Here is a 24504-nt window from a genome sequence, read left to right as displayed (position 1 = left end):
TTTCTTTTTTTCTTTTTTCTATATAATAATTTCTTTTTTTTTCTTACATTTAGCTAATTTTTACTAAAGATTTAAAAGAAAGAACCAATTTGTGCCTTTAATAATTTATTTTTTCTCACTCTCATATCAATTTCTTTGGTGAGCATTTCCTTTAGCATGTTTTGATCCATTATCCCTTTTTGTGAAGAAATATTTCCCCATCTCAGCCGTGGTATTTTCAACTGTGTTTTGATATATTATAATAAAGCAAAATTCTTTCTTATTTCTAATACTTATGCAAAATTCAAAAAAGATTTCATCAATCATAATAGCTATGCACAACTAAAACTCAAACTCCTCTATTAAGTACCAATGGCATGATAAAAATATGAGAGAGGAAAAGTTGAAGCAATTTTTCACTCATGTGACAATAACTACAAAATCAAGAAGCAATATTTCATGAAAAAAAGGTAAGAAAACAATCAGTTACAAATAAACCCTACATATGTAACAAAAACACTTGATCAAATGCTTCAACTGCATAAACCAAAAAGCTAAAAACTATCAGTTACAAATAAATCCTAACTCAAGAGGCCAACTGTATAAACCAATTTCTGCTTCTCCCGTTTCCACCCCTACTCCAACCGCCTCGTCTTGTTTCTGTCTCTGTTTTATGTTCTTCAGTAAATAAATAGAAACTTAAAAACAAAAAAAATTCCAGCCAAAACACATATCTCCAAATACCCCTTTGTTTGTTCATATCAATTCTTCACTTAGGTAGCTGTGCATTGAGCCGTAAGGAGAGTTGATAGCTACGAATTGTATATGTTCAGGCATAACTCTGCAGATCAGAGGTCAAGAGAAAGTACTTCAATGAAGCAGCAGATACAACATAGGTATATTGCTGAGAGGTTTGATGTAATGATTGAGAAGATCATAGAGGAACATCAAGAGACAAGGACGAAGCGTCAGCATAACAATGATGCAAGTCAACAAATGAAGGATCTACTTGATATATTGCTCGATATATCTGAAGATGAAAGCTCAGACATAAGATTGACAAGAGAGAACATCAAGGCTTTTATCCTGGTAAAACTCATGGCTGCCTCCTCTTGTTTACTTTTACCTTTTATTGTCGCAGTTGATATATGAAATGGAACTAGATTTCTGCAACAAGAATACCGTATCTACTACCATCAGGGTAGTCAATACATCAAACACAGGATGTTCATCAAAATAGTCAAAGGTTGAAAACTAGATGATTGTTCATTTGATCTGCTCAAGAAATATACGGTACACACAATAATTTTGCAGTTAAAGTATACTAAATGCCCTGTTTTTGTGGCAAGTGGAGTGAGAGTGCTTAAATTTTCTGCATGCTCCAGTGACTTAGGAACTTTTTCTCGTTTCCTTGCTTCCATGTCCATATCAGTGGCATGCTACAAATATTATTCATTTTCATACTAAAAATACAAAAAGTTTCCCTAACAAGTAAATTCCTCAATTTTTCCAACCCACAATGATCAACAAGCAAAGAATATAGAAAAATAAAAAAAAACCCTTTTCCCATTTTTCATGCTAATTTCAAAAACACATGGAGATGAATACGCATCAGCATCTAATAAAATATTTCACAACTACTTTACCAGCAATTGATTAATCATACAGAGGAGGCAGGGGAATAAACGTATATATTTTGAAAATTTTGTCAAATAAATTTGTTGCATATGACCTGCAGAGATTGAGCCCCGGAGATCCTGAACTGCCCTGTTGTTCAAGATGGCGTCCCAAACAGCTTTGTCGCAGGAGATCGAGGCCACCACGTTCTGCAATTTAAGTACGCACCCTTTAGAGACAGAACTGAAAGAAAAATTCATGTGAAAATGAAGTTAAAAACTTTCAAACTATAAGCTGATGTCTTTTAACAATACATTCGATCCAGTACCATACATCCATTTTTCTGAGTAGAAGAGCAACAAGAAGGGCAGAAATGACTAAGTCATCAGCAGAATGAGATTTTAGAGAATTACAAGGTAAGTGCGTCAATAACAAGAAATTACCCTCAAATCAATAAGGCCAATAATGGAGAATCCATGTACAAGGGATGCCCACAACATGTCGTGCTGAGAAGGCCATCTCCGGCGGTCATCTTTAGCTACAGCTATTGGATTCACTAGATTTGAGCCAATTTACAGAAAGAAACCCTATAATTTCGCTCTTAGCATGCGTAAATGAGAGTAGATGTTCAATGGTGGGAAGAAGCAGAGGAGGAAGATGAGTAAGAGGAGAGACGAGGTGTCAACGATGGAAGTACAGGTGGAGGCAGAGGAGGAAGGATGTGAGGAGGCGGAGAAGGAAGATGTGGAGGAGAAGGAGCTGCAAAAGAAGCGATGGTTGGTCTGTGACGAGAGAGAGAGAGAGAGGACTTTCATTTTCATTTTTTTTCTTTGATTATATAGAGACCCGTTTTATTGATTTTATCCACTTAGGATCCGCGTACTAACCCGAATAGGAGGTGAAATTATGGAATTAGAATTGTGATTCTTAGGTCTTACCAAAGAATTGAATTTGTGGAATTGGTGGCTCATAGAATTCGAATTGAATTCTAATTCTCTGGCATTGGCGGTGTCCAAACTGAAGATTTGGAATTGGGACCCCAATTCCAATTCTAAACCCCAATTCTATTGGGAACCAAACATGCCCTAAGGATAATTAAGCAAAGCGAATCAAATGCGTCAAAAGTGGAAACATGAAGGGGCCAAATTGAGACGAACATTTTACGAAAGGGACCAAATATATCAGAGTTAAAATACGAGAACCAAATTGAAACTAGTACAAAACTTGGAGGATATTTTCCCTCATCAAAAAAGTTTTTAAAGACACCCCTTTTTCCTCTTTCTTTTAGAATTTTTTTTTTTTTTTTTTTTTTTGTAAAATACAATAGACCTATTCCTACTCTACATTATGAGGAAGGGATGACCCAATCAGGTCAAGGAGGAAGCCCTGAATTTTTAGAATACATTCTATATTATGGAGAGGGGATGATCCAATGAGACTAAGGAGAAAGTCCTAAATTTTTAGAATACAGGCCAAGGGATTGATCCCTTAACCTACATCTAAGTAGAGTTTAAGACTCTCTTGATGGTCAAGTAATTGACTTTTTAGAAACTTACTACTATCGGATTTTGTTGAGACTAGAAATAATTGACTCCAGCTGTAATTAAACAGGATATAGATTCTGTTGGACCTTTATGCGCGGAAATATATTATTGGCTGTCAAATCCCAGACAAACGCCCCCCTAGAATAGAATAAATTAGTATGACTTAGATCTGCAGCAAACACTTTTGTGCAGACCCAGGTTCTCCGCAATCACATTTTGGATTGCAGAGAACGGTTAATAGTGGGAGATGGATAAATTTAAAATTAGATAATAGGCATTGAATTTGGGGTACAAATTTCAATAAGTGAAAAATTTTATTGTGTTTTTGTATATTACTGTTTGGGTCTGTCCAATGGGTACCCATTAAACACCGTTAAGTAATATTTCAGATATTATATTTTTTTAAATATAAGATTAATTAAAAAAAGTAAATAAATATAAGAGAGAAGATAAAATTAAATAAGAAAAGTATATAAATGCAATAAAAAGTAATAATTGTTAGTATGTATATATATATATATATGATAGATTAGATAAATTTTAGATGTGTTAATAAGCGCTTGATCAACACCCATTAGAAAAACCCTTACTATTTTAGTAATTACATTAACTGTGTTATCATCCACAACAATTAATAGTGGGAGATGAACAAATTTAAAATTAAATGGTAGGGATTGAATTTGGGGTCCAAATTTTAACAAGTAAAAAAAAATTGTTTTTGTTTTTGCATATTACTATTTTAGTATTTACATTTATTGTGTTATGATCTACTTTTGTTATATCAATATCCACATTCCGTGTAAGTAATTGTCACTGATGATTATAGAAGCTCTGAAACCCTTTTATGCTAATGTCACCCCGCCTCATTTAGTTATTTGGTACTTTGGGTATTTTATCAGATTTCGTGTCTTGATGATATCATGATTTGTTCCAAATTAACGATTACGATGTGTCTGTCACATGTTTAAGTTTGCTTTCCTTGATTATTGGCATCTTAAACGTCCAAAAGAATACTTCTTCCAAGAAAAGCTCCTATAAAAAAGAAAAAAAAAGAAAAAAAAACCCAATAAAGGAAAACTGTTTTGACACTATTATCCCTTCTAAACTGTTTTCAGTAGTTATTTGACGGAAAAAAAAAAGAAACTTTACAATAGCATAGAAATTAATAATCTACAAAATTTTCTTACAAAGGGCAAATTTATGTCCGGTACAGTAGAAGCGTTATATTTGAATTCCACATCCCTATATTTTTAAATTTTTTATTTTATTTAGTTATTCTTTTTCTGACCCTAGCAACGTATGAAAAAAAAAGGGAAAAGTGGAAATATTCTGTTGTCTTGCATAAGGTTCAACATATATTTGCTACAAATCTCTTTTTATTTTTTTTTTCAAAATTCTCGACACAATACCCTTCAAAACCAATCTTTCTCCTTGATTTTCAAAGCCATTTTTGGACTAAACAGTAACTAATCGCGATTACGGCAAATGTCGGCACAAGTTGACATTAACAGTAAAATCGTTTCTATAAGTCAGCTAAAACCTAAAAGATTGGGTGCATAAAAGAATATTGCAGTTTAAGGACCAAAGCTTCAGCTACCTACCTGTCAAACCACTTTCCAATTACTATAATTAACAAAGTAACTATAAAATTTATGACGTATTGCCAAAACTAGTCTAAATGCTTCATTCGTTCCCTTAATCTACGGCCTGTGTCACCTTAATGCTGCTTTTTATGTTGGTTGATGTGGACTCACGCCCTCCGGTGGAGTCTCGTCCGGTTCTATTCAACTGTATAAACCGGTACGATTTACACTTAGGCCTTATTTGATAATTCAATTCAACACTTAAATTTAATGGATTCACATCTTAACATATTCAGAACGTTTGATAACCAAAAATTGAGCATTTGAATTAATTAAGTGGCACTGAATTTTTTAGGCAAAACTTGTTCCCAAAATTAAATGATAAGGTTCCATTTGAATAAAACAGAATCTGAATTCCGAATTCTGAAATTTGAATATTAAAACAATTAATTTGCTGAATTTTAAACTCTGAAAAAAAATATATAAATGTCTGAATTTTAATGCTAAACCTATTTATACTGTTTGTTAAATATTTATAACTGAATGCTCAATAAGTTAAATTTGACAATTTTGCCTTTATATCTTTCCATCCAAAAAAGAAATAGAACCTATGATTTAATTAGTTTAAAATTGTTAGGTATGAAAATGCAAATATTTATTTTAAATCAAATTAATATAAAAAGATGAAATATATTATATGAAGAGTATCGAGAAAATGTGAAAGTCATTAAAAATGGAGAAAAGAGAAATAGAAAACCCTTAGATAGAGAATATTAGTTTGTTTAATTATATAATAATTTTGAACATAATTAACAAACAAAGGTAAATTTGGTAGATAAGATAAGATAGTTGAAGGAATTCTATTGATTCTTATCAGAATTAAACATTCAGTTAGAATTCTTGTGCTAAAAAAAATACACACAAGTTCAACAGATGGATTTTAATTTATCAAACACTCAAAACATTTGAATGTCTGAAAAAGTTCAGTTTCAGCACTTTTTTATGTTATTAAACAAATCCTAAGTTATTCATTTATCACTAAATGTGATATGCATTAAATGTATTAGCTTTAATATTTAACAATTTAATAACTTAATGAATTCAAATTTTAGATTTCAGTTTATCAAACGTACCCTTAAATTAATATGCTTTTAGTATAATTGTGAATTTATATCAATTTAATTATAATTCACGTTTACATTAAAATTGTATCAGTTTATATTGAAATTTTATTGATTTACACAACTAAAGAGAACTGGAACCGGAGACATCAATTTATATCGAAATTCTATTGATTTACACAACTAAAGAGAACCGGAGCTGGAGATATCAGTTTATATCGAAATTCTATCACTTTACGCAACTAAAGAGATTGGAACTGGAGACAACCCCATTTACGGTTGATGTGATGTTGCATGGACATGAACGTGACATTGATTAGGATCGGATTTGGTAGTGGACCATGAGGATGCTGACACCACGGGGAAGGTCAAAAAGTTCCATTCTCCTTGCCTTTCTTTTTCTTTCTTTTTCACACATTTTTCTGTATTTCTTTATTTTTTGCTTTGAAAACAAAAAAGAACTTATTGCAGAGCCATGCTTTTTCTTTTCTTTTCTTTTCTTTTTGGCCATTTTGCGTATAGGATGCACATTAATAAGTGAATAAAGATTAAGAACTCTTACGGCGAAAAGAAAAAAATAATAAGAACCCACAAAAAAAAAATTGTGGTATAAGTTTAAATTTGTTTCTTTTGAATAAGGTGTATTTGTTTCTACAGGGATAATAGTAGAGCATTCCTGTCATTAGTCCTACAAATGTATATAAAATAGATCTTTAAGAAAAATAGTTTTAATTTGTAAAACATGAAAAAAAAAATGAAAGCATGTATCTAATAAGTCACTACTCATTTTTCAAGTTCTGGAGGGAAAAGCTTAAACACAAAATAAAAAGGAATTAATATAAAAAAAGTTTCTTGATGTAAGAACTTATTAGCATATAAATTATGCAACACACATTTGAGAGGCTAAGCTAACACTCTCTGTATAAAGTCTCGAGCTTGTAACCGACATCAGAATCCTTTTAAAGTTAATCGATAAGCTCTTTTGCAATTGTTCTTTTATCCTTTTCTGCTTTTTGTCAATGCAATGGCAGTCTTTAGACAGTCTTAGAAGATGTATTCCCATTAAGTGTCCAACATCCTTTAGCCCTTTTCTTCCCTTCATCACTTCTTTATTGTTCTCTCTTTTTTTTTTTTTGTCTATTCAAATACTGCTTTGGGGGAGGGATTTACCTGGTGAGGTGAAATCTAGTTAAAATAATTGCATGGATTAATAGTCCTAATGTGCACAGACTGATTATTTGCGCGTGTGTATGTGTGCGCACATATACACATATATACACACATATACGCGGGGCTCCTGTTGTCAATTTCTGACATATTCAGCCGTGTGGGTCTTACACGTCTGAAAAATGGCTACGTGAGATTATTTTTCTACACGTAATATTAATTTTTTATGAATAATAACTATATAAAATTTAATTTATATATATATCATAAATAAAAAATATACTGTCACTGTATATTAAAAGGTCATATGTAAGCGTAAAATAAAACTGCTTTACATCTGGTAGTGTTGCCCCTTGTTTCCTCGAAAAGGGTAAACAGATGACAAAATCTGCAATTTGAGCGTAGTTTAAATTAATTGCAGCGTAGGAACAGACAGAGACAGGGGGACAGGTGATTGATTATATATAATTGTGTAAATTACTTTTGTTGCTTAAAGCATAAGTCCTATACAAATTTGACTCTTGTTTTTCTGACCCAAAAATCGGTGCACCAAGTCAAAAAAGTGTGACCCAGATAGATCACATTCACACGGGTATGGATAAGAGTTTACTTGAATGATTTATTTGAGATAATTATTATAGTATTTTTTATGATATGATGTATATGAAATAAAAAAGTGATTGAAAAAATAAAAAGGTGATTGGAATTTGTGAAGTAAATTTTTTTATTTCAAATTATCTCAATCCAAACACACGTATTATTGTTATGCTATTAGGGCAAAATTGTGGTGTTGGTCCTTTAAGTATTGACAAAATTTTAACCATGTCAAGTACAAAATGAAGTTTTTTTGGGTCTTTGATGTTTCAAAGTTTTGGATAAATTTAAGAACCTAATTAAGGATCCATGCCAGGATTTGTGTGATAATACAAATTCGAGACTATAAGTGGGATCAAATTGCAGCATTCTATACTTGAGGGATCAAATCCGGAACTATACAAAATTTGTATGTAATGATTCTCATGATACCTATAATCGTCGTTTAAAATTCAACTATAAAAGTGTTAGAAGAAGGATTTTTCTATTTTTTATCCTCAAGATAAAACACCTAAAATTATCATATACCCCTTAAATTGCAATCACTTTCTTGGAAAAATTTATATTTATACCCAAAAAATGACTGTAGAGTAGAAGGGCCCTAAGAAAATATCTAGTACATTTATATCAATAAATAATAAAAACACATAAAAAATTCACAACTGCAGGACCATATGTTCATTGAACATTGATGTTGCCTATTAATTTTCCATGCAGGAGCATAGGCTTTGGTCAGTAATGTGCATTAATACTCTTACCAGATGGTGGTACAGAATATCACTTTCCTACCCAAGGATAGCCCTGTGATATAGGGAAAATTGCACTTTCCCTAATAAATTTATCTGGTGGTTGCCTGCCTTTTACCTTCTTATGATTGAAAGCCAAAGGAGGTTTTTTTTTTTTTAATGTTATTTTAATGAATTTTCCTCAAAAAAAAAAAAAAAAGAAAATGTAATCTGTAGTGATTTCTCATAATGCCCTCTACTCTAGCATTGTACAGATCAAATTAAATGATGAAATAGAGATATTAAATACTGTTGATTGCATGAACTAATTATCGCCCAACTCTGTATCTTTGTTTAAGTCCATTAACAAGGCATGCCTCAATCATTAGCTACTGCAAATCTCAACACAGTAACAAAATATATAATCATATTCACCCAAATAAAAAGGAAAAATGAAATTCATACCACCACTATTAAAAAGTAAAATATAAAAAAGGGATGCTTATTGGGCATTCGTTAAGATGTATTTCATGTGTTAAATTTTTAAAAATGTAACACTAATTAGGAAAAATATATAAATAAAAGGGAAGTCAGTAATTATTAGTATGTATAAACTATATATACATGATGAGTTAGGGCGAACTTAGACATTAATGAATGTCTATTGAACACCCGTTGAAAAAAATTCTAAACAAAAAAAGAAAAAAGAAAAAGGTAAGTGGTCTTTAGTAAATCCAAATCCAACTACGTTTAACTTGGCCTAAATTTTCTTTTTGTTAAAAATTAAAAAGATTTATTTAATGAGTGTCCACTCGTCGAAAGATGCCTCGTATTAGTTTTTCAACTAGTTTTTGACCTAATACTTGAACGGATCTGCACATAATTTGTTGAAAGATTTTAGAAAAGGAAAACTATAAGTTGATTGATAAAAGAATTTAGCAAGGTATAAATTGATACAATATATATATATATATATATAAGGTGCAAATAAATAAATTGATTGAAAGTTACTATAAATAAGGAAGTTAATAAAGGAAGGGAATCAATTGTTACAAAAAAAGAGAAAAATAATTAAAAATAAAAAATAAAAAAATTAAAGAAGTCCACATGACTGAAAAATAGATAATCAACCTACCATCTAAGGAACTAATTAACCAAACATTGTTCTATTATATATATATATATATATATTCAATATGTGTATATATATATGATTGAAATTAAATAAAATAAAAAAGCTTAAATGTATGGAGATATAAATGCAAGTGTTTGAAATCACCTAACAAATTTAATGTAAATAAAGTGTACCAAATTAAGTTTAAAAAAGAAGTGTACTAAATTAGACATCCATTAAAAATATTCAAATTAAAAATTAAAAGCAACCGTTCAGATCGAGTTTCTCTGTTTGCGATCCAATCTGAACCGCTATTGTAAACCTGCTGGAAATTCAGAACCTAAAAAGGACAAATAATAAAGTAACCGCGTTTGCACACTGTACAAAAAAGACCGCGGTCACTGAACTCAAGAGAAGTCTGAGAAGAAGAGAACTGCTCTACCTCCAAAAACAGGAGACACTTCGCATATCTTCTACTTGTTCTGCTAAAAACTACCTCCCCACATTTTCTCCATAATCTCTACGCCTGATCCAAAAAAAAAAAACCCAATACTACCACAGTAATAAGGTTCAAGAAAGCAAGAAGAACTAAAGAACTTGCTGGGCTTTTCTTTAAATAGATAAAAATCTCTTCCCATTCATTTATCCCATCAAAGACCCCTCTTTTTCTCCATTTTTGTGGGATTTTTTCGTTTGTTGATTAGTGAAAATGCCAGAAGATATGGGGCTGGGGAGATTGTCAGCAATGGTGGTGGCAGTAGTTTTACTAATGAAATGCATCAATGGAGAAGATCCATATCAGTTCTTTACATGGAACGTGACTTATGGAGATATCTATCCTCTTGGTGTCAAGCAACAGGTAATTTCTTCCTCCTTTCTTCTTCAAGATTCAAGATTTTCACGTTTTCTTGGTTTTTGTGATATATTTTTACTGGGTATATATATATATATTTCTTGTGAGGTTACGTTTATGAATGTATCGGAAATGTTGCAGGGGATATTGATAAATGGGCAGTTTCCAGGACCACAAATTACTTCAGTGACTAATGAGAACTTGATTGTTAGTGTTTTCAACAGCTTGAATGAGCCTTTCCTCTTATCTTGGTCAGTTCTGCTAATGAATATATTACTTATGTTACTGTTTCTTTATTCTCTGATGAAGTTTGCAGTTGAGAAGGTAGGACAATGTTTTTCCATTTTTTGTCTTGAATATTATTGCTGTGCCGGATTGGATGTAAAGAATGTCAAAGTTTTCCTTTTTCCTTTTTCCTTTTCAATATCTAGAAATTGCTTGAAGATTTTTTTTTTTACACCAAGCTGTGATTTGGTTGTTTGCGTTTTTAAATCAGTTTTTACTGGCTTTTGAATTACACAGCATTGAGACTTAAACATGTGTAAAATGGTAAAGAATGTAACTTTATTTTGATTATGTTTTTCCATTTCAGATCCTTGTAGATTTCTATATATATAGGAACATAAGAAATAATTAACAAGTTCTTTTCCTTATGTTAAACCTTACAATTTTACGTTTGTCCAAAATCTAGTATGGTTGCTAGTTTGGTTTGTATCTTGTGGTTCCAAAGTATTGAATAATAGAAGCTTGCATCTGGATCTGCGTTTCAGATTTTTTGGGAAGTTGGACTAGAAGTTAGCCTTGAAATGATGTGTCTGGCTTGTACAGGCTTTAGAATTTGTTATATTAATGATCTTTTAGTCAACTTTCTTTTAGTCAATTTTCTACTATTTTTGCTGAAATAGTAGAAGCTTGTCTAATGAAGAAAGGTGCATTAAGTTTTGCTTCAGTGCAACTTGCATCTTAACTACTCCTTACCAAATGCACTCCGAGTTTTGAATGACAATAATAATTGCCCCAACCATGGGTGGGATCTAAGTCCAAGAAACCTGTTTTACTTGGGATTAAATGGTGCTGGCTGCTGACAACAACATTTGCATTATCTTAGTGATTCTCAGAGCAGGCTTTTGTTTTTAATATCCAACTGAAGTGAAGGACCAAAAAAGCCTTTAAAACAATTCCACGACTGTGAATACTTTTCAATTTTCTTCCTCTGGAATGTTATGGGCACGGAGTGATGCTGTTTCTGCATTAGTCTTCTTAAAAGTTGACAAGTAGGGGAAATGTTTTCTTAGAGGAGATGTTCAGTTAGAGTTTGATGGGCTCTTCATGAATCTGCTCCTTTAATTAGCCTCAAATGGTTGTAGTCTAACTTGGCTTTTTAGTCTGTTAATTTTTTTTTGGAGCAGTATCATCCAGAATTTTACTTCGAAATCATTGAGATATTAAGCAGTTCAAGATAAGTAATAAAATCTTTTCTTTCTGTTGGTTTGGAAACTTGGCAGGAATGGCGTGCAGCAGAGAAGGAATTCGTGGCAAGATGGAGTTTATGGAACCAACTGTCCTATCCCTCCAGGAAAGAACTTCACTTATGTCCTTCAAGTGAAGGATCAGATTGGTAGTTTCTTCTACTTTCCCTCCCTCGCCTTCCACAAAGCTGCTGGAGGCTATGGTAGCATCAGAATTTACAGCCGTTCTGTCATTCCTGTTCCTTTCCCACCTCCTGCTGCAGAGTATACCATCTTGGCTGGTGATTGGTTCAAGCAAAATCACACAGTAAGATCTTGGGTTTTAAATTGAAGGAATTGTTGATCGGTTTTTGTGACTTATGGTTACAAAATTTTGATGAATCATATGCAGAGTGATAACTGATGTGTCCACATTTTAAACCTGTTAGGATCTGAGAGCAATTTTAGATGGTGGACATGACCTTCCCTTTCCTGATGGCATTCTAATAAATGGCCGTGGATCAAATGGTTATACATTCACTGTTGATCAAGGTAATGAAAGAGCAATCCTCCTACTTAGGTCCCGTGTATCTTATCATTCTGTTAATATTCTAAATGAACCAAAACTTTGTCGTCCAGGAAAGACTTATAGGTTCAGGATATCGAATGTGGGGCTTGTGACATCCCTAAATTTCAGAATCCAGGGGCACAAGATGTTGTTAGTTGAGGTTGAAGGGACCCATACATTGCAAAACACCTACGACTCCTTTGATCTCCATCTGGGACAGTCTTGCTCTGTGTTGGTCACTGCTGACCAACCTGCACGAGACTATTATATAGTATTCTCAACACGTTTTACCTCCCAAGTGCTTACAGCAACATCCCTTCTTCATTACAGTAACTCAGCAGTAAGTGTTGTTGGGCCTCCCCCCGGTGGTCCAACAACTGAGATTGATTGGTCTCTCAACCAGGCTCGGTCCATCAGGTATGGTTTGAGAATATACTCTTTTGCATTAATAATGTCCTAATGGAACTATAAACGTATCACCTCTACAGCTTTTATGTAACTAGATGTCCTGACATCACCATGAAAAGTTACATTGATTGCTTTCTTTGTCAGTAGGAAGATTTAATATATTGGCTTTAGTTGATAATCACTGGATTTTCATGAAGCTAGTGTTTAATTCATTTAACAAGTAGCTTGCCTTCAAATGTCAATTAGTATTGTCTACTTCCATTATCAGCCTTTAGAAGATCTCCTGATTAGTCCAATTCTTGCCTCAAACCAGGCAAAACTTAACGGCTAGTGGACCAAGACCAAACCCTCAAGGCTCTTATCATTATGGAATGGTGAATACTACACGTACCATTAGACTGGCGAACTCTGCTCCTGTCATCAATGGTAAGAAGAGGTATGCCGTGAACAGTGTGTCATTTGTCCCAGCTGACACGCCACTTAAACTTGCGGACTACTACAACATTCAGGGGGTATTCTCTCTTGGTAGTATGCCTGACAATCCCACTGGTTCGGGTGGCTACCTCCAAACTTCAGTTATGGCTGCTGATTTTAGAGCTTTCTTTGAGGTGGTGTTTGAGAATTCGGAAGACACTGTCCAGTCATGGCACATTGATGGCCATATCTTCTTTGTTGTTGGGTAAGTCGTCTGCCTTGACATCAAGATCTTGTTCATAGATTATGTGGCTTCTGCCCTAATAGCATGACATGTTATCACAAATACAAGGCTTTAGGATGAGTTTTTCCAGTTTGCTGTGGAAATAAATTATAGAAGTATTATCTCTGGGAAACTTTGCTGAAGTGTTTAGATTCGCTTATGAAGTTACTTGAGCATGTTTTGTATGCAGGATGGATGGTGGACAGTGGTCACCTGCCAGCAGATCAAACTACAACTTGCGTGATGGAATCTCTCGTTGCACCGTTCAGGTACTTGGTGGTTTTGAATCTTTCTTAAAGTGCATATCTTTTAACTATTCATGCACGACAATTTATAGCAGACCTGATACTTTGCGATCTAAATTGTTTGATGCCTCATTTATTCATGCTCCCTTTAGAATGTGCAGTCCTGCATATTGTGCAATTGAGGTCAAACTTAATTTTCATATCTGTAACTTCTATACAGGTTTATCCAAGGTCATGGACTGCCCTTTACATGCCTCTGGACAATGTTGGGATGTGGAATGTCAGATCAGAGAACTGGGCTCGTCAATACTTGGGACAGCAATTCTATCTTCGCGTATATTCTCCTGCAAATTCATTGAGAGACGAGTATCCTATTCCAAAGAATGCTCTCCTATGTGGTCGAGCATCAGGTCGCAAGACAAGGCCATTTTAGAACTGAAAAAGCAGAAGAACCGTCACGAAGGGGTGACTGGTTTTACTATTTGAGCTATGAAAACAGAGTTCTTACTAGAAGATGCCAGAACTATACTTGAGGCTTTTATCTTTTATCCTGTCTTCCTGAGAATCTCATTTTCCTTTTATCTGCATTTGTCAACAATTGACATGCAGGAAATGTTTTGTAATTTGCATCCTATTCTGATTGATATTTGTCAGGATTACATGTTAGCACAATTACTTGGCAAGAAAGGATTATTCCTGTCAGAAAATAGAATACCGAGCAATTAAGTACTTTCTTATGCAGAAATCAGAATTTTTGTCTCAAAACATAAAAGGTAAAAAGTTGCAGCATTTTAGTTGTGATTTTATTCTCTTGACTATTTTATTTCTACAATAGAAAATACACAAATAATCCTTCTAATTCAGCTTAGATGTACTTTGTTGGCTATATCCAGCAGATATTTACAAAGTTCTTGGGGCTTTGAAAGCATTGCCATGTGGTCTGCTTCTTTTATTTCTCGAACTTCTGTTGCCCCTATATTCTCTACTAGCCAGTGCTGGAAACTTGTTAGAAATGTTCTATCCTGACTGCATATGATATAAGCTCGCTGAACTGAGCCATACTTGTCTGCTGAAAACTTGTTTGCTTTTGGAAAATGTTGATTAAGTGTGTGGGTTGGCCTCACTAACAATTTTGCCAATTCAAGGTCCTGGAAAAGGAAATGAATATGATTATTCAATTGCAAGCTCAAATTTTCATGTCAGAACAGAAAAATGAGAAATTTATACGGCATCCAGTCCAGTTGGCATGTAAAATTCTATGCAGAAAGTGTGTAAATCCTCAAGTTCTTGAACAACTGAGTCATCATACCTCCATGGAGCACAGTTGGTATGCATTTATCTCCAAAAACTTTGGCCCAAAAGACATTACAGTTCTTGGCTCCTCCGAGCTACCATAGACAAAATATTCGGTATCTAACATATCTTCTGCTGGGAACCGCTCAGCAAACTTTTCAAGAATAGCATCAGGAAAATATCAATGCAGAAAGGAAATTAAGTATCTGACTATAAGAGAAAATTACAGAAGTATAGAGTGGAGTAGTGTTTTCTGTTTCGTTTATAAATGATAACCAGAAATGTAAGTATAGTTTACATTACATCCTGCATTGGTGGAGATAATCTTGCTGGAGAAAACCATTTAAAACACTTTCAAGAAAATTGTGTTTTCGATATTGTGAGTTTATGCCTGGCTATTTTAAAGTAAAAAAAAAGACCTACTACTGCTAATATTAGTTTAGAACATAAGCTAAAAGGAATAATACACATGTTCTTGTATAAACTAACAATTGATGCAGGTTCATAGACACTCAGACCACCAAGATGTATAGGTCACAAAATTGATATAGATTGCAATAGTAATCACCAAAATGTATAGGTTACAAAGTTGACATAAGACGATATCCATGAAAATCAAATTTGTTCATATCATATGTGAATTACATGCTCCAGAAGTAGACCCGTAGATTGTGATACACGTATGAATTTGACATTTCCTGTGTATACCTAAGAATACCTATATATGGCAAATTTGACCATTTGTGGAGATATGGTAGATGAGATCTCTTGGAGAAAAATATTACACACATGTCAAGAAAATATAAAATTCAATTGAATCAAGCAATGGTTCCATTTTACTGTTTTATCCTGCAACCCTTGATAAAAAGTAGGATGCCACAGTCTACCTCACATCTATTCAAACCTTTTTTAGGACTTTTCAGTCATCAGTTGTCTCCACTCTCCAACAATTCTCATCAGAAATGGTTGAAGCCCAAAATCCCTCATTCTTTTGTTAACAAACAAGGACAAGAAGAATAATGTGAGAGTAGAAAGAGTTACCTGATTTCCAACATATGAAGCATCATGAATAGTATCAGGCATAAAAGCTGCTACAAAAACTGCTATTGAGATCTTCTCTGGGAAGTGCTCCATGGCAAGAGCCAAGCAGCAGCCACCAAAACTATGGCCAACGAGTATGACCTTCTGGTCTGGGGGAACTGCTGCCATAAACTCCATCAGTGGCTCTGCATAGTCATGAAGTGTGTGAATTTCATCCAGGCTTTTTGTGTTGATCCCAGAGGCTGATAGGTCTATTGCTGTGACCCTTTGCCCTGTAGACTCCAGCAGTGGCTTCAGCTTGTACCAACACCATGCTCCATGGCCTGCACCATGTACCAGAACAAAGTGCTTTTGTTTGCTGGAATTGGCAAAAAAATCCATCTTGTCTTGTGTTTTGTTTCTTTACGATGATAACAAGTGATCAAAAAGTATTGAGACCATTCAATTAATGTTATTAGACTTTACACACACACACACATGGATAAAAATGAAAATCACTGAGACCAAAATGTTTCTTCCTCAAAAAAATTTTTTTCCCCTGCACACGAAGAGATCAACGCAGGAAAAAAGGTCAAGGGTACAATATTCTACGCCCACATGAAAACTGATAGTAGATCTAAAAGACAATAATTGCCTACTTTATTGGGAAGATAAATATTTGTCTTGTAATCAAGAAATGAGGTAATCAAAATTAATATGACCAAAATGTCTATGCCCAAGAAAAAAATGACCATGGCAGACTTTTTAGAAAAGTAGGATTTGAAAAAGATGAGCACGTTACATCTCCTATCTGGCTTTCATCTACTGCAGAAAATAAAATGCTCATTTGCTTCCTCCAGACAAACAACTTAATTTCTTTTAGTTAACCTAAGTTCTGTTTCTAATTTTTTCTGGTCGTCTGAAATAAGTCTTTAGTTTTCCTATGTACTAATGCTCATGAGATCTAATAGTTAATTATTATTTGTAGACAGACCAGAAAAATGTGATCGCACCATTTTACTTAAATTCGACGAGATACAGAGAATGTCATATGGCACACATATTTATTTTCTATTGGTTGTACTTAAAGGAAGAGTAAATCTTATATACACTGATAATGTATATATTATCATCGTTGGATTCATTACACATGTGCAAACGTTAGATTTCAAATTCAAATTTTGTATAGTTATCATTCATTCAAAACTAACAATGTATATACTATCAGTTTAAGAAAGATTAATCTTTTAAAAAATTATGAATCTTAAAACATATCTATGTTAAAGCAATGGAAAGCAGACGATTCCTATATTGGAGTAAAAGAAATGAAAGTTTTTTTTGTTTTGCTTGACGGGATCATCCTAGTCATATTATCCTAAATAATTAATTTCTTCAAGGTATATTGTATATCCTTTATTAATTAAGTAAAACTAGATAATGAATATTGTAATAGTGTTGGAGCTGCATCCTGCATAAGGCTTCTGTACCACCATAGGTGCGCGTTGATTTTTTTGGTAGATAAAAATTTGAATGAATTCGATTTTGATCACCACCACAAGTTAAAAGCATTTCCCCAAAATCATAGGTCGCTGCTGCGATGCAATTCGAACACTTGATTTTCTGTAAGGAAGTAACTAATTTTTACCAATTGAGATAACTTGTGTGCATTGAACATTAAATCAATTATATTGGAGAAAGAGACATAATGCATGAACTAACCAGCCATTTTATACAAAAACTGAAATGGTCTACTTGATTTTCTTGGGTCAATTTGAGTTAAAATTTGTATTCCATCTAGTTAACGACTAATTTCATTTTGCATCCCAAACTTATACCTTATTCTCACTTTATATTATGAACTTTAATTTCGAAAGTTTGCACCCTAATATCTCAGATTTATCCCACTTAAGTCCAATGGGTAATAGCATTTGCAAAAGCAATGGAATAGAGGACCATGTACCTAACATATACATCAATCACTCTGCTAGGTAGTAGTGTATTACCATCATCTCATAATCCCCATATGTCATGTAAAAAAATGGATTTGTTGCGCAATCCTCTATACTGCTAACCGTATTATAGATTGGACTTAAGTGAACAAATATGAGATGTTAGAGTCTAAGGTGTCTAAAATTAAAGTTTATGGTATAAAGCAAAAATAAGGTATAAGTTCAGGATACAAAGTATAGTTAGTCCTCTAATAATGGTACTGTGTTCTAGAAAATCAAATGAAAACCAACTGGTGGATGTTTCTAAGTAAAGTTGTGCATTGTTTTTTGGTAGGTTAGTTCCACATTGCACCATTCAATTATACTAGAATTTTTACTTTGGTACCTGAACTTTAGAATAGGACACTTTCGTCCCTAAAGTATAAAATCTGTCTCACTTTTGTCGATGATATTATTGAAATGGGGCAAATTTTGTATTTTAGAGACCAAAGTGATCCAATTTGAAGTTCAACGACCAAAATACAAATTCTAATAAGTTGAAGAGAACACGTTGGAATTAACTCTTTTTTTTTTTTTTCTTTTGGAAGATGGATGAAACGATTTGTTTGACCGTAATGAAGTTTTTAACATGTAAAAGAGGTAGCAAGTTAAACAGATCTCTTGAATTAATAACTACGATCATAATTTTTTTTTTAACTGTGGTCATATTTGCCAATGCATGTCTACATGGATTCACCATAGTTAATACATTAAAAAAATTTCAAAAAATTTACAACTTTTTTTTTTTGGCTAAGTTACACTAATCTAGCTCCCTTGGAAATTGTCTAAGTTACAAAATTCTTAAAAGACATGCCATGTACTATAAAGGCATAAAATACTTATTCTCTTGACCGTAACAGAATTTCAATAACTATATAATTTGGGTTACTGAAAATGCAAATTAGGAAAAGGAATAGAAAGGATTTTTAACCGAAGAATAAAAAATTAAAAGATAAACACTCGAGGTCATACCTCAGTCGAGCAAAGGTGGTAAAAAGTGGATGTTAAGAATTCCGGGCCGAAGAGCATTGATGTTCCGGGCTCTTCTGGGCTACCATAGGTGGAAAATTGTGTGTTCAACATTACGTTATCTGGGGATTGCTCAAAAAACTTTTCCAGAAGATCGTCAGTAAATAAATAAAAAAAAAAATTGGAATAAATGTACAGGCAAAAGTCAAATAAAAAGAAGAAAAACAGATACAAATGATTAAGGATGAAAATTCGATGAATTTTTGTAGAAAAATTGGATATATGTAATAATGTTGATATGTTCAATTTGACCTGGCCCATGGCGAATATTGCACGAATATGCAACATTGTTCATGACTTTAAAATTCTTTTATTTACCTGAACATTTTGGAATTTCCACTAATAGCCTTATAAAATTGACACTTTCGCCCCCTAAAATTATACATTAGCCCCACAAGCACACATCCATCATCCATGTAAATCTTCCCCCCAAGTCACAATTTCTGAGTCCATTCTTGAACTTGGAAATTGCCAAAAACTGCATTGGTTTAATTTTTGAAAGCAAAATTGAGTTTTGAAATTTGGCCGATTCAAAGCTTTTATAATTTGTCAAATAATAGATTATAATACAATTCAAAATTACTCACCATCGTGACAAACAAATCTTGAATTTTTTTTTATTATTTTTTTATCTTTGAAACGTTGCTAGCTTTTTTAATAAGGTGAAAGTAGCTCTTTGTGCTACTTTTCTTGGCAAAAACATATCAACTCAAAGCCAATTTCAATATTCTTTTGGGTTTTTTGTTCTCTCCCTTTTTTTTTGTTTATTTACGGCTCTCTAGGATACTCCCCTACTTCCCTGATTTTGGATTCAGGGCTTCCACAATAGCAAATTCCATAACATAATAGGCCAACTAATGATCAAAATTGTACCACGATCTAGGTCACTAATATTATGTTCTACATTTTTTGCCAGAAAAATTCAAGGAAAAAAAAAAAAAACCATTTCTTATGTACAGATAAGGTGATTACATTTTTGGACTATTGATCACTTCAGTTTATGCGCCAAGTCAGACAAACACATGGGACAAAGTTGTTGAACTTGATAAATGGCAACTAATTCGGAAAGGCCAACAGTCACAATCAAATACGAAAAATTGAAAGAACTAAGTAGGAGGGCTACAATTAAGTGCACTTCTAAGCTATGTCTAAGAGATTTTGACAGAGTTCTTGGGGCTTCGACAACATTACCATGTGGTCTGCATCTTTGATCTCTTTCACTTCTGTCACCCCAACATTTTCAATCAGCGAACGCTGAAAGTCTGATGTAAGTACTTTATCTTCCTTGCATACAATATAAGCTCGTTTAACTGAACCATATTTCTCAGCTGAAAATGGTTTTTCCTTTGCCAAATCTTCTAATAAATGCAAGGTTGGCCTAACCAACAATTTTGCCAGTTCAAGATCCTGACAAGAAAAAATATATATACACTAAACTATACATATTCCAATAGATCCACCTAAGAAGTTTCATACATAATCCTGGCAAAGGAGAACTCAAATGTTTGTTTATTTATTTTTTGGTAAGAACATTCAAATGCAGAATAGCTGTGTGTCACTGTCTAAAAAAAGATAGGTACGGTTTTGATACAATTGGGCTGACATTCTACAATGATTGATTAATAACAATAAGCCAGTGAAAATCAAACTTTAAATCTTTTATCCTACGCTTATTGTTAGCAAATATCAATGTAACAAACGTATTTTATTCGTGGATCAAGTGATTAATAAATATTAAAGTTGTTGATATAAATTTTTTTTTTGAAATAATTAACTTGTAGTAGGGAAAACTTGTGTGTGTGTCAGCATAAAAGAAACATGTCTTTGCTATAACTTCTATTTATGAAACCATTAGCATTTACATACAAACTCATTTTACTTGTAGCAAATAAATGAAAATTTTAAACATGTATTTGGGACTATCTAGAATTACCCTTTCACTTAATCCCATTATTGACTGCTAACTAAGATGCGTTCAAGACCTCCCACTTATAAAAATAAAATAAAATAAAATGAAGCTCATTTAATTGCATTATTGGTGTTCTCATAGATGCAAAAAACCAACACGGAGGAAAAAGGGTCATTTAGAACTAGTTTCACTACACCTGAGTTGTATACTCTAACTATATGTTACCATTATTTTCACCTTTTATGGATTAACTTGCAATGTTGTTGAGTTGTAAGTCGGTTTTATTGATCTTACAGTTTAGTCGGTTAGTTGTAATCTTATATTGAAAAAGAAAATAGAAGAACCAAAATAAAGTAACGTCCAAAAAAACATAAGGGCATATATACCTCAACGGAACAAAGCTGGTAAAGTCTGGTTGACAAATATAGGGGGCCAAATAACAACGATTTTCTCGCTTTTTCTTGGGTACCATAGGTGGAAACCTCCCTGTCCAGCGAATCCATTTATGGGGATTGACCAGCCAAATGCTTTGACAAAGGAACATCAGTTAAATCATTAGTTGGAAAAGAGTACCAAAATTATATAAAAAATAATGACAATAATTTATTTCAAATTAAAAAATGCTAGCCGATTGCAAGAAGATAATTTAAAAATTTTTTGCTTTATCTATGAAAAGATTAATAAAGTCTTAGGAGTTGATTCTATCAAAACAAAGAAAATCTTACAAGTTGATTAAGGTTCAACCCTATATTTTGCAAACCAGGCCAGATTGGTCGTGGCATTGGTCTGATTCATTATTATACCCAAAAAGTTAATTAAATCTTCTGAAGAACTAGTTGAACCGGTTATACCAGACTTTTGAACCCATTCCCCTTAAAATTTTCTTTTCATTGTTATGTTAAAATATTATCTGAGGTATATAGTAATATAATATATAAATATTAAAATCTTTAAACCGGGGTTGAATCGAAGCTCGTCCATTTATTTACCTGTCTGAGTTTAAAAACATTGGTTCAACACTTCAACCTTCTTTCTTTTGTCAGATGGAGTACTTGTTATGACAAATAACTAGAAATTACTCATCCATCAGTGGTGAAAAACATTATTAAAGATATGCAAACATTAAGAAAAATTTATTAAAGATATATAGTTAAAAATAGGAAAACATAGTAAAAAATCACTAAATTACATAGGCATATTGAAATGGTTATGGTGAACTTTGATTTTTATATTCTTAATGGTCAAGTTATAAAGAAACCGAGTTTTGGATTAAATAAGACATAAACATAACATGTGAGCTTAATTTTACGAGGTTAGTCAAAACACAAGGACTTAATAGGTAATATTAGATGCTTTTGTAATTGGAGCCCTGCATCACTAAACCCAGGTGCCGCCAATATCTGCAAATCGTCCAGCATCACTAAATCTCTTATTTCATTGCCCTTTTTTCTGTTTTCATCCATGGCTCCATATCTTCTCCCCTCCATCACTAATGCTAGGTACCGATCAGGAATAAAGAATAAGGTTTTATTCCCTATTCTCCTTCACTCTGTTCCATGAATTTTGCTCTCTGTTGGGGCATATGGAGCGTCGGGACGTACGCCGCATTTGCCCCATAACACTTACACCACATCACCTTGCCCCCTGGACTTTTCAGGTATGCTTCGCCCTGGGGGTCACTCCGAAGCTCTCCCCAACTTTGCCTTTAAAACCATGGTCCTAAGTTTCATTTATTTTTTTAAATTTTTTTAGAAGAAGAGGAGTGAAATTTAAGAAACGAGACGGAAGCAAGGAAATTATAATCCAGAACTTCTCATTCTTGGGGCATTAACCTTAATCACTAGATCAAGGCTTCCTCGGCAGTTTCGTTTGCTTCAATTAAAATGAATATCGGATTTTTATTGCCCACGTTCCTCCATCCTTTTTATAAAACACACAAAAAAGAAAGCTATAAGGAAAAAAAAAAAAAGGCATGAAAACCGTTATCTAATTACCTGTTCCAGAGGATAGGATCGTGGATGAAGAATATCAGGCATAAAGGCTGTGACAAAAATAGCAGTTGAGATCTTTTCAGGGTAATTTTCCATGGCAAGGGCCAAGTTAAAGCCACCATAACTATGGCCAACTAGAACAACCTTCTCATTAGGAGGAATTGAAGCCATGAGCTCCAACAGTGGCGAGCTGTAATCCTCAAGTGTGTAAACCTCTTCTAACCTTTTTGGATTGATCCCTGCAGCGGACAGATCTATGGCTGTGACCCTTTGTCCAGCAGACTCCAGCAGAGGCTTGAGCTTGTACCAGCACCAAGCCCCATGGCATGCACCATGTACAAGTACAAAATGCTTTTGTTGCTTAACATTAATGGCAACATCCATTTGTGTCTTGTCTTGAATTCTTTTGGAAAAATCCACTCCTTAGTATTGATAGCACATATATGTTTAAGGAGCAAAGAGCATGATAGCACATATATGTTTAAGGAGCAAAGAGCACAGTCAAGTATCAATTCGAGTCATTTCCATAAATTTTCTTGCTAAAAATAATTTTTTAAATTTTGTAGGGCCCGCTAATACAAGGTTACATCTAATCAGAGGTGAATACAAGTTCAACTGCTCGCGAGCTAATAGCGAGTTATTCAATTCAAAATTTGACTTCGATGTTAACTAACCTCGAGAATTTGAACTAATCAAATTGAGATCGAGTTTGAACTCGAATTCAAAGATACTCTCAACTCGTTAGCTTACGAGTCCACTTGATTATATATATACATATATATTATTTTTTATTTTAATAGTATTTTATTATTTATTAAGAAAAATTACTATTTTATTTATTTTTAAAAAATAAAAAAATTATTTTTAATCTTTCTAAACTCGAGTTTAAATTCGAACTTTATATTGAAAATTCGTTGAACTCAAGTTCGAGGTTGAGCCTGCTAAAATTAAATCGATACTCGATTCGACTAGGTCAAAACTTAACTTGATTAGAGTCGACTCCTTTGCAACCTATACGTAACTCATAATAAATGACTAATAACTTAACAATATTACACGCCAACTCAGAATGTCTAGAACGACTACTAACATATAGTTGGACTAACTACTCAATATTACGAGACACAAATTCAAAACTTCTAAGTTCTGAGTCGCCAACCTTGATTATTAGATCAAGATGTTATTGGCTAAACCAGATTAATAATTAGGTGCCACTTGTAGTGCTGAAATTGGAGACAGCGACCCATGAACTGGAATGGAAGCAACACCTTGCGGATCCCATGTGATACTACACTATTATTCGAATATTTCATTTCCATAAAACAATGGCTAATTACTTAGATTATTGGTGAAAAAATAATAAATCGGAAGAATGTTGTTCTGACAGGAAGTAAGTACGAAACCAAAAAAATATTTTTCTATTTTTAAAAAAATGACTAGCAGCCGGGCTGACACAGTCCAGCAGCATATGCAAAAAGTTTAAAAAAAAAAACTCGTGTTTTGAGTAACTCGTTTTAAACGGCTTGAATAATTCTCTTGAGTAATTCGCCCAAGAGATGGCGTCTGACGGTGCCGTTTCTCTCTCTTTATTCTTGTCGCTCTTTTATACAT

General features: G+C 33.4%; 3 protein-coding genes and 1 long non-coding RNA gene across 5 annotated transcripts; 1 reads left to right on the top strand and 3 right to left on the bottom strand.

Moving 5' to 3' along the window:
- Positions 1 to 499: 499 nt before the first annotated feature.
- LOC113770698 lies at positions 500 to 2388 on the bottom strand. Of its 2 annotated transcripts, none has more exons than XR_003468422.1 (3): positions 2040 to 2388; positions 1712 to 1839; positions 500 to 820 (listed from the first exon to the last, which is right to left on the bottom strand). It is a non-coding gene; the product is annotated as an uncharacterized LOC113770698 (long non-coding RNA). The 2 variants fall into 2 exon arrangements; XR_003468421.1 differs by having other exon boundaries at positions 1712 to 1805.
- Positions 2389 to 9864: 7476 nt separating this feature from the next.
- On the top strand, positions 9865 to 14400 carry LOC113772226 (L-ascorbate oxidase homolog). Its single transcript, XM_027316817.1, has 8 exons — positions 9865 to 10303; positions 10439 to 10548; positions 11803 to 12073; positions 12195 to 12297; positions 12385 to 12730; positions 13035 to 13400; positions 13609 to 13687; positions 13884 to 14400. The coding sequence occupies exons 1-8, from the start codon at positions 10154 to 10156 to the stop codon at positions 14094 to 14096; spliced, it is 1638 nt and encodes a 545-aa protein (XP_027172618.1). The 5' UTR covers positions 9865 to 10153; the 3' UTR covers positions 14097 to 14400.
- A 44-nt stretch (positions 14401 to 14444) lies between these two features.
- On the bottom strand, positions 14445 to 16449 carry LOC113772228 (polyneuridine-aldehyde esterase-like). The gene is made up of 3 exons (XM_027316818.1): positions 15998 to 16449; positions 14973 to 15110; positions 14445 to 14811 (listed from the first exon to the last, which is right to left on the bottom strand). The coding sequence occupies exons 1-3, from the start codon at positions 16376 to 16378 to the stop codon at positions 14524 to 14526; spliced, it is 807 nt and encodes a 268-aa protein (XP_027172619.1). The 5' UTR covers positions 16379 to 16449; the 3' UTR covers positions 14445 to 14523.
- A 3681-nt stretch (positions 16450 to 20130) lies between these two features.
- LOC113769851 (polyneuridine-aldehyde esterase-like) lies at positions 20131 to 23277 on the bottom strand. Its single transcript, XM_027314153.1, has 2 exons — positions 22897 to 23277; positions 20131 to 20400 (listed from the first exon to the last, which is right to left on the bottom strand). Exons 1-2 carry the CDS (start codon positions 23275 to 23277, stop codon positions 20131 to 20133), a joined length of 651 nt encoding a protein of 216 aa, XP_027169954.1.
- Between the last annotated feature and the right edge of the window lie 1227 nt (positions 23278 to 24504).

This window comes from Coffea eugenioides, chromosome 5, assembly GCF_003713205.1.
Source record: "Coffea eugenioides isolate CCC68of chromosome 5, Ceug_1.0, whole genome shotgun sequence".
NCBI lineage: Eukaryota > Viridiplantae > Streptophyta > Magnoliopsida > Gentianales > Rubiaceae > Coffea > Coffea eugenioides.
This window is presented reverse-complemented; position numbering and strand designations above follow the sequence as displayed.

What these genes read in the sequence shown, in the direction of transcription:
- LOC113772228 (XM_027316818.1), bottom strand. Translation starts at nt 16,378, where the DNA reads ATGGATTTTTTTGCCAATTCCAGCAAACAAAAGCACTTTGTTCTGGTA. An exon ending in CTTCATATGTTGGAAATCAG is followed by an intron (nt 15,111 to 15,997) that starts GTAACTCTTTCT and finishes ATTCTTGAAAAG; the next exon opens with TTTGCTGAGCGGTTCCCAGC. An exon ending in ACCAACTGTGCTCCATGGAG is followed by an intron (nt 14,812 to 14,972) that starts GTATGATGACTC and finishes TTCCTTTTCCAG; the next exon opens with GACCTTGAATTGGCAAAATT.
- LOC113772226 (XM_027316817.1), top strand. Translation starts at nt 10,154, where the DNA reads ATGCCAGAAGATATGGGGCTGGGGAGATTGTCAGCAATGGTGGTGGCA. An exon ending in GGTTCAAGCAAAATCACACA is followed by an intron (nt 12,074 to 12,194) that starts GTAAGATCTTGG and finishes TAAACCTGTTAG; the next exon opens with GATCTGAGAGCAATTTTAGA. An exon ending in CATATCTTCTTTGTTGTTGG is followed by an intron (nt 13,401 to 13,608) that starts GTAAGTCGTCTG and finishes TTTTGTATGCAG; the next exon opens with GATGGATGGTGGACAGTGGT.
- LOC113769851 (XM_027314153.1), bottom strand. Translation starts at nt 23,277, where the DNA reads ATGGATGTTGCCATTAATGTTAAGCAACAAAAGCATTTTGTACTTGTA. An exon ending in GATCCTATCCTCTGGAACAG is followed by an intron (nt 20,401 to 22,896) that starts GTAATTAGATAA and finishes TTTTCTTGTCAG; the next exon opens with GATCTTGAACTGGCAAAATT.